The sequence below is a fragment of the Lepidochelys olivacea genome, assembly GCF_965140295.1.
Source record: "Lepidochelys olivacea isolate rLepOli2 genome assembly, chromosome: 28".
In the NCBI taxonomy this organism is placed as follows: Eukaryota; Metazoa; Chordata; order Testudines; family Cheloniidae; genus Lepidochelys; species Lepidochelys olivacea.
The window spans coordinates 4,095,270-4,104,972 of NC_140438.1; the positions used below are offsets into that span (position 1 = coordinate 4,095,270).

Consider the following 9,703-nt stretch of genomic DNA (forward strand, 5'->3'; position numbering starts at 1 on the left):
CCATGCCTTTTTTCATCAGTCTGCCTCTGTTTTGGCCCGGCAGTTTCACATTCCTGCTGATCATGCACGTTCCATTGTTCGTTCCAGAGCGGAGCCTCGATCCAGGGGTGTGGATGCTGAATGGGGGAGCAGTAAATCCCAGCTTTGGGGGGGGGGTACCGATCCCAGCTATAGGGGCTGGGGGATCCCATCTACGGGGCAACCCAGGGATGGTCCTGGCTAGGTCCCAGGTATGAGGGCAGGTCCCCGTCAGATGGGTGGGAGGCCCCGGGGGCGAGGAAGCGATAAGACCCCCATGCCCTAGGGCAGCCCCCCAGCCCTGGGACAAGGCAGAGCAGGGTGCAGGGGAGGGGAAAGCGACAGCCCCTTCCAACGTGGGCCAGAGGGGAGGGGTTGGGTAGCCCACCCAGCCCCAGCATGGGTATGTGGCCGGCAGCTTGGGTGAGGGGGCTATGGGGTGCCGGTGCTGCCCATGGGAAGAGCCCGAAAGGGCATCACTGCCCTGGTACCTTGGTGAGCTCAGCTGCCTGCACCAGCCTGTTCTTGCTCCCAGCATACATCATCTGCTGCTCCGGCTTGCACCCTGCCCCATGGGGAGAGACAGAGATAGAACCCAGGAGTCCTGGTGCCCAGCTCTAACCACTAGACTTCCCTCCCCTCCCAGCACTGGGATTGAACCCAGGAGTCCTGACTCCCAGCCCCCCTGCTCTAACCACTAGACCCCACTCCCCTATCAGAGCTGGGATAGAACCCAGGCGTCCTGGCTCCCATCCCCACCCCGCTCTAACCACTAGACCCCACTCCCCTCCCAGAGCTAGGGAGAGAACCTAGGAGTCCTGGCTCCCAGCCCCCCTGCTCTAACCACTAGACCCCACTCCCCCTGGTTCTCACCGACGGGGCTGGAGAAGATGAAGCAGAGCGGGTAGGAGATGCGCCCATCATCATGGACGTATTTATAACTGTACACCACAAAGGTAGCCCCAGTCAAGGAGGCAGCTGCTTCTCGGCTGAGCTGGGCCACACTGAAATGCTCCTGTCTCTATCCTTCTCCATCTCTTCACCCTCCTGGCTGGTCCTGCCCCCGCCCTGATACCTGCTCTGGGCTGCCCCCACCCATGTAAGCCCTGCCAGCTGTCAGACACATTGGGATCTCCCAGGACCCCAGCCCTGCAGGGCCCGGGGCGGGTTGGCCCAAAGCCTGAAGCTCTGGGGCACCTGCCCAGCCTCCCACCACACTGCAGAGCCACAAGCAGGGGGGCTGTGGGGTACACCCCCGCACAAGAGGGGCTCATTTTTCTCTCCCTCTCTGCGCTGCCCCCTGCTGCTCTGATCCCCTGGCTGCTCCCTGCAGCCCCCTCTGATCTCAAATCTGATCCAAGCTGGGGACAAGGGACATTTTCCCCTGCCCACAGCCCAGGCACCCCTCCTCTCCCGGGGGCGAGGATGATCCCAGGGGACACCCCCCCCACACACATCCCTCATGCATACTCCTGGCATCCTGCCACCATGTGCGAGGCCCGTGCCCTGCCAGCTGGCTCGGATGCCCCCTCCCCGCCCCACGGCAGAAGGATATCGGGGCTGGCGCTCTGGCAACTCGCTCTTCAGCTCCTCCGGAGAGATGTCCTGTGGGAGAGACGCCAAATGCTGCATCAACTAAGGGGGATGGCAGAGCGAGGAAGAGGACAAGGAGGCTCCCTGTCACCCACATTGTACAGATGGGGAAACTGAGGCACCGAACAGGGCAGGGACTTGACCTAGGTTGCCCAGCAAGTCAGTGGTGGAGCCAGATGTGGAACCCAGGAGTTCTGACTCCGGTCCCTGCCTGGCAAAGTGGTTAGAACAAAGCAAGTCCTGGGAGCCAGAACTCCTGGGTTCTTTCCCCAGATCTGGGAAGGGAGGGGAGTCTAGCAGGTCACAGCAGCGGGGGATGGGAATCAAGACTCCTGGGTTCCCCACTCAGCTCTGCGAGGAGAGTGGGGGCTAGCGGTTAGAGCGGGCGGGGGGCTGGGAATCAGAACTCCTGGGTTCTCTCCCAAGCTGGGCGGCGGTAGGAGGGGTGGCCCAGTGGAAGGGCAGGAAGGGCCACTCCTTACACAGGACAACAGGGAGCCGGGAGGTTCCTGCCGCTGCCAGGGCACAGACCCAGAGGCAAGGGGCAACGCTGGTGCACAGAGGAACTGCTTTTGTGGCATTTTGCCACCTGGAGACAGACTCTGGGGTGCTGCTGCTCCCCCAGAGACACGCCAAGATCAACATGCCTGGATCAACAGCTGAGCTCACGGCTGAAAGGTGCATCAGAGCCATTGAGGGAAATCTTGAGGGAAATGGAGCCATGGATTTAACGGTTTAACAGGGAAGGGAATCCAAGGTCGGGGTGGATTCTCCATCACAGACCATCTTTAAATCCAGACGGGATGTTTTCCTTAAAGCTCTGCTCTAGGATTATTCGGGGGAAGTTCTTTGGCCTGTGTTATCCAGGGGGTCAGACTAGATGGTCACCATGGTTCCTTCTGGCCTTGGAATCTCTAAATAAAGAATTTACTCCACTAACTGATAGCAATAGTAAGTTGCTTCCTTTTATATAGACCAGCCAGCCGAGGGGAGAAGAATGGGTCATATAGACAGTGAACCTGATCTGAAACCAATGGGAGAAACTGGTGGCAAGAGGCAGTATGGTCTAATGGGCAGGGTGCTGGGATGCAGGACACCAGGCTTTTGCGAGTCATGGCCCTGCTCTGTGCCTCAGTTTCCCTTTCTGTGAGGCTAAAGATATTGCCCTCACCGGTGTAAAGTGACCTTCATTTTCCTCTCATCAGAGACAGTGAGCGCTTTGGGGACTGGACTTTCTATGCGTTTCTTACATACAGCACCTAGATAACGGGGCCCATGCAGTTGGTTCGGGGTCAGTCCTAGTTCTCGGGGCGGGATCTAACTCAGGCTTCGTAGTCTCCACGGTGCGTTTGACCTCAGCGCTGCAGGAATCCCTTGTTCCAGTGCAGCGAGCCGGAAACTGTGGCAGCTTCATTCAGGTTGTAAAAACCGCAGGCTCGGATCGAACTAAGTATGAAATCGACTGGTGCGCGCCGTGGCACCTCCCCGGGGCTCTTTCATTCGAGGGTAAATTCAGTTTCTACTCCTCCTGCCTGCGTGGGTTCTCGACGCGCTGCCGGGGCGTCGCATGCAGCCAGGCAGGGAACTCAGAACGCAAACCACTGTTTGGAAAGAGAGCAGGGTTCCTTTCGGGGCCACGTGCCCCCCCCCGCCACAAGGGCAGGGCACTAGACCTTAGAGGGCAAGATGCAGGGAGAGTGAAAGTGTCTGTGTGTGTGTGTGTGCGTGTGCACACGCTGCCCCCTGCTGGAGCAATGGGCACCTGCTCTGCGTGTCTGTGAGCGGGTCCTCTGTCCTTGTCCCTGCTGGAGGGGATGAGCCCTGCTCTCTGTGTGTCTGCTGCCCCCTGCTGGAGCAATGGGCACCTGCTCTGCGTGTGTCCCTGCTGGAGGGATGGGGACCTGGGTGTATGTGTGAGTGTGTGTCTGTCCGGCCCTGCCGCCCCCTGCTGGAGGGCATGACCCCTGCTCTGTCTGTCTGTCTGTCTGTCCGGCCCTGCCGCCCCCTGCTGGAGGGCATGACCCCTGCTCTGTCTGTCTGTCTGTCTGTCTGTCTGTCCGGCCCTGCCGCCCCCTGCTGGAGGGCATGACCCCTGCTCTGTCTGTCTGTCTGTCTGTCCGTCCCTGCCGCCCCCTGCTGGAGGGCATGACCCCTGCTCTGTCTGTCTGTCTGTCCGGCCCTGCCGCCCCCTGCTGGAGGGCATGACCCCTGCTCTGTCTGTCTGTCTGTCTGTCCGTCCCTGCCGCCCCCTGCTGGAGGGCATGACCCCTGCTCTGTCTGTCTGTCCGTCCCTGCCGCCCCCTGCTGGAGGGCATGACCCCTGCTCTGTCTGTCTGTCTGTCTGTCCGACCCTGCCACCCCCTGCTGGAGGGCATGACCCCTGCTCTGTCTGTCTGTCTGTCTGTCCGTCCCTGCCGTCCCCTGCTGGAGGGGATGACCCCTGCTCTGTCTGTCTGTCAGTCCCTGCCACCCCCTGCTGGAGGGGATGACCCCTGCTCTGTCTGTCTGTCCGTCCCTGCCGCCCCCTGCTGGAGGGCATGACCCCTGCTCTGTCTGTCTGTCTGTCTGTCCGTCCCTGCCGTCCCCTGCTGGAGGGGATGACCCCTGCTCTGTCTGTCTGTCTGTCCGTCCCTGCCGTCCCCTGCTGGAGGGGATGACCCCTGCTCTGCGTGTGTGTGTGTCTGTCTGTCCGTCCCTGCCGTCCCCTGCTGGAGGGGATGACCCCTGCTCTGTCTGTCTGTCTGTCTGTCCGTCCCTGCCGCCCCCTGCTGGAGGGCATGACCCCTGCTCTGTCTGTCTGTCCGTCCCTGCCGCCCCCTGCTGGAGGGCATGACCCCTGCTCTGTCTGTCTGTCTGTCTGTCCGACCCTGCCACCCCCTGCTGGAGGGCATGACCCCTGCTCTGTCTGTCTGTCTGTCTGTCCGTCCCTGCCGTCCCCTGCTGGAGGGGATGACCCCTGCTCTGTCTGTCTGTCAGTCCCTGCCACCCCCTGCTGGAGGGGATGACCCCTGCTCTGTCTGTCTGTCCGTCCCTGCCGCCCCCTGCTGGAGGGCATGACCCCTGCTCTGTCTGTCTGTCTGTCTGTCCGTCCCTGCCGTCCCCTGCTGGAGGGGATGACCCCTGCTCTGTCTGTCTGTCTGTCCGTCCCTGCCGTCCCCTGCTGGAGGGGATGACCCCTGCTCTGCGTGTGTGTGTGTCTGTCTGTCCGTCCCTGCCGTCCCCTGCTGGAGGGGATGACCCCTGCTCTGTCTGTCTGTCTGTCCCTCCCTGCCGTCCCCTGCTGGAGGGGATGACCCCTGCTCTGCGTGTGTGTGTGTCTGTCTGTCCGTCCCTGCCATCCCCTGCTGGAGGGGATGACCCCTGCCTCTGTGTGTGTGCGCGTGTGTGTGTGCATGTGCGCACTGCCCCTTGCTGGAGCAATTGACACCTGCTCTGTGTGTGCGTGAGAGCCTGAGAACGCTGCCCTCTAGTGGAGACAATCAGACTGCCACCTCCACACCCCATACTCCCCTATGGTGCTTGCAAGGTTTGCTTCTCTAGCTCCCGTGGCAAGGGGGCTGGGTTTTGAAGCAAGAGGAGCTGGGTTCTAGCCCCGCTGGCGCCATGGGAGCTCTGCGGCACAGCGGTATCTGGGAGGAGCTAGGCACAGGTCTGCTGCCCGCGGGGCCTTTAACCTAACTGAGCTTTCCAAAGGTAGCTGGAAGACGGGCGTGAAAGGTCCCCACCTGGAATTCCTCCTCCAGCACCACCAGCTGCCGCTCCTTGTCAATCTTCACTGGGGAGAGAAGACGGAGCGAGGGTCATGATCTGCACAGGGGCCACCTCCGCCAGCAGGTACCTGAGCAGCGCGGCCTTCCCCTCCGGGACTCTGAACGATCCCCAGCCAGCGCTCCGGCCCTCTCCCCACAGCGCCCCCTGCTGGGACAGGCCAGAGCTGGAGTAGCCGGGGGCTCCCCGCATAGCCAGCGCTCCGGCCCCGCTCCCCACAGCGCCCCCTGCTGGGACAGGCCAGAGCTGGAGTAGCCGGGGGCTCCCCGCATAGCCAGCGCTCCGGCCCCGCTCCCCACAGCGCCCCCTGCTGGGACAGGCCAGAGCTGGAGTAGCCGGGGGCTCCCCGCATAGCCAGCGCTCCGGCCCCGCTCCCCACAGCGCCCCCTGCTGGGACAGGCCAGAGCTGGAGTAGCCGGGGGCTCCCCGCATAGCCAGCGCTCCGGCCCCGCTCCCCACAGCGCCCCCTGCTGGGACAGGCCAGAGCTGGAGTAGCCGGGGGCTCCCCGCATAGCCAGCGCTCCGGCCCCGCTCCCCACAGCGCCCCCTGCTGGGACAGGCCAGAGCTGGAGTAGCCGGGGGCTCCCCGCATAGCCAGCGCTCCGGCCCCGCTCCCCACAGCGCCCCCTGCTGGGACAGGCCAGAGCTGGAGTAGCCGGGGGCTCCCCGCATAGCCAGCGCTCCGGCCCCGCTCCCCACAGCGCCCCCTGCTGGGACAGGCCAGAGCTGGAGTAGCCGGGGGCTCCCCGCATAGCCAGCGCTTCTGCCCCGCTCCCCACAGCGCCCCCTGCTGGGAGAAGCTGGCCCCAGCGGCTGTCCAGGGCGCAGGCTGAGCGGAAGATCCACCAAGGCGAGCGACACTGGGGGTCAGGGAGACGGAGAAGGGTCGGGGATCGTGCCCCTGGGGAGGGAGCCGGCCCGGGGACACTCACTGAGGATGGCCGCGTTGTTGGTTTCCTTCCGGAAGCGGAATTTCCTCAGCTTCTCCTTGAGCGCGGGGTCCACATCGCACACGACCAGGGAGTCCGACTGCAGAGAGACTGGCCGTGAGAGGGGGCTGGGGCAGCCTGGCTCCCTGCAGGACCCCCCCAGCCCCAACCTGGAGGGGCGGGGAGCTGTCCCCCACAGCCAGCGTTCCTGCCCTGCACCCCACAGCACTCCCTGCTGGCAGAAACTGGGAGCTCTGCCCCACAGCCAGCATTCCTGCCCTGCACCCCACAGCGCCCCCTGCTGGGACAGGCCAGGCCTGGAGTAGCCCAGGGTTGTTGCCGAGGAAACAGCCTCCTCCTGCCCACCGTGAAGCGTACACCGCTCTGGCAGAGCCCTGCCCAGTTGCAGGGGACGCGCCATGCCCGGGGCGCAGGGAAGGGAGAGCTCACGCGCATGTAGGTCACTGCCCCCTTGTGGTGGGGAAGGGAGGGGGCAGCCATCGTGGTTGTGGGCCCAAAATGTTTCATCGTCTGTTCAGCTGAGACCCACCAGCTGAGAAGTGCACACGCGCACGCCTCCCACCCCCCACCCCTCCACACACATGGTCAATCTCACACACAGCCAGTGTCACACACACACACACACACAGAGACTCACAAACACCCACACACCCATTGTCACATAGACACAGATGCCCACCCATTGTCACACACAGCCATTGTCACACACACAGACACTCACACCCATTGTCACACATATAGCCCTTGTCACACATACACACACACAGTCACACACAGAGAGACTCACACCCATTGTCACATACACCCATTGTCACACACACAGAGACTCACACCCATTGTCACACACACAGCCATTTTCACACACATCTATTGTCACACCCACACCCACACACATTGTCACACACATACTCATCGTCACACACACACACACACCCCATGTCACATACACAGCCATTGTCACACACAGAGAGACTCACACCCACTGTCACACACCCCCATTATCTCTCTCACACACACTCATTGTCACACAGACTCACACCCATTGTCACACACAAGGCCATTGTCACACACAGACTCACAGCCATTGTCACACACCCAGCCTCACACCCACATAGAGGGTGGGGATGGGGATTGGTTGATACACAGATGACAGGTGAAGAAACTCTCCTGTACCCAGCCACTTTTCCCAACCGCCTTTGACCCCAGGGTCGTGGGGGGCGCCCAGGATAGCCATCAAATGCTGGCACCCTGCTAAGTGCCTGCTCTCCCGCCTCCCCCAGAGGAGTCCGGTGGGCAGTTTCCCCAACCCACAGGCTGCTGCCCGGCATCCCCGGGCACAGGTACCTTTTCTGCGCCTCCCACCCCAGAGACATTGCGGGTGCCACGCGGCGCCGCTGAAACCTCGGCGCTTGCAAACCCCTCTTGCTGCAGGGTGCGGGGCCCAGAGCTGCCACCCATGGGCACGTGGCCTCCCGCCTTCCCACCCCAGCCCCTTGGAGCGAAAGACTCAATTCGGACATGCCCCGAATCCCAGATCCAAGCTTTGCAGGGGAGCTGAGGAGTGGGGACACGCAACACCTGCTCCACAAGGAACCCCCTGCCTCCGATGCACCCCCCCCGCCTCCCTTCCTGACCCCCTCGGCGTGACGCAGTGCTCGGCCTGACCATTCTGCCACGATCTCTGCCCTCCCAGCGCCGGGCGGCCTGACTCTCGGCTTTCCTCGCTGCAAGTTGGGCTGGTGCTGACCTTGTGACAGGATGCTCAGAGAGCAGTTCCTCCGGTCGGGGACACTCTGACAGCACTGATCTGCTGGGGGAAGAGGGAGAAGTGTGGGGGTGGGGGAGGTCAGGGCAGGTTTGGCCATGTGTGGAAAGAGGAAGGGGTTTGCCTTCCAGGGGCCAAAGGGGGAAGGGAACGGTGGCAAGGGGAGCGGGGGGAAGACAGCGCAAAGGGCGACTGGGAAGTAAAAGGGCAGAGGGGGCCTGGCACAGCCCCAGGGCGCTCACAGATCTCCCCGTGTACCACCACATCCTGTTTTGGATGAGCTGAACCAACGGCCACCTGCCCCGTCCCCCCCATCCCTGCCACCACCACTCCCTGCCAGCTTCACATGAGATGCACGCAGGTCACACGGCTTCCGCTGTGCCCTGCGCCTTGCACACACCTTTACACCAGGGCAACGTGGTCAATCAACCACCGACAGCCACCCCTGCCACTGAAAGGGGGATTGCACCAGGCATAGCCTAGGACCCAGTCACACAGTTCGATCTTGTAGGTGTGTTGTGGGAGAGACTAGAGGCCCTGGCTGCGATCAGGGATTGTGCCAGGTGCTGCACAGATCCAGACTGAGATCAGGGCCCCGTTGTGCCAGGCGCTGCACAGATCCAGACCGAGACCAGGGCCCCGTTGTGCCAGGCGCTGCACAGATCCAGACGGAGACCAGGGCCCCGTTGTGCCAGGCGCTGCACAGATCCAGACGGAGACCAGGGCCCCGTTGTGCCAGGCGCTGCACAGATCCAGACCGAGACCAGGGCCCCGTTGTGCCAGGCGCTGCACAGATCCAGACGGAGACCAGGGCCCCGTTGTGCCAGACGCTGCACAGATCCAGACGGAGACCAGGGCCCCGTTGTGCCAGGCTCTGCACAGATCCAGACCGAGACCAGGGCCCCGTTGTGCCAGACGCTGCACAGATCCAGACCGAGACCAGGGCCCCGTTGTGCCAGGCGCTGCACAGATCCAGACCGAGACCAGGGCCCCGTTGTGCCAGGCGCTGCACAGATCCAGACGGAGACCAGGGCCCCGTTGTGCCAGGCGCTGCACAGATCCAGACCGAGACCAGGGCCCCGTTGTGCCAGGCGCTGCATGACACAGACCGAGGCCAGGTTAGCTCTGTAATTCCTGGGTTTAGACGTTTACGGTTGAAATGAAAGCCGCTCGGCGCTTCCTGGAGAGGTTTGAGTTTTGCTGAACTCGGTGTTCTGGATGACCTCCCCGCCCCCCAGGCTCCAGGGCAGAGGAAGGCCAGACGTTGACTGATTGATTGATTTCAAAAACTCTGGTGATTTTGAAGCCAGTCTCGTGATTTGTGAACGTTTGGGTTGGGCAAAGGAGAGAGGAGGGGGAGACAGGAGAGGGGAGGATAAGGAGTGGGGTGGGGGTGGGGGGAGGGAAGAGTTGGGGAAGGGGAAGAAAGAAAGAGGAGGGGAGGACGGTGCCACAGGGCAAAGGGAGGAGTAAGGGGATAGGAGGGGGAGGAGCTGGGGGAAAGGGGAGGGGCGGAAGGAGAGAGAGGGGGAAGGGAGGGAGGGGAGGAGTAAGGGGATGGGAGAGGGAGGGAGGGGCAGGAGGTGGAGGAGTTGGGAGGGGAGGAGTA

General features: G+C 62.7%; 1 protein-coding gene across 1 annotated transcript; it reads right to left on the minus strand.

Annotated features, from left to right (window-relative positions):
- Positions 1-264: 264 nt before the first annotated feature.
- LOC311514004 (glia maturation factor gamma-like) lies at positions 265-8,194 on the minus strand (the record flags this gene model as incomplete). The annotated part of the gene is made up of 6 exons (XM_084616260.1): positions 265-583; positions 892-973; positions 1,573-1,623; positions 5,337-5,386; positions 6,312-6,408; positions 7,964-8,194. 6 exons carry the CDS (start codon positions 8,192-8,194, stop codon positions 495-497), a joined length of 600 nt encoding a protein of 199 aa, XP_084472386.1. The 3' UTR covers positions 265-494.
- Between the last annotated feature and the right edge of the window lie 1,509 nt (positions 8,195-9,703).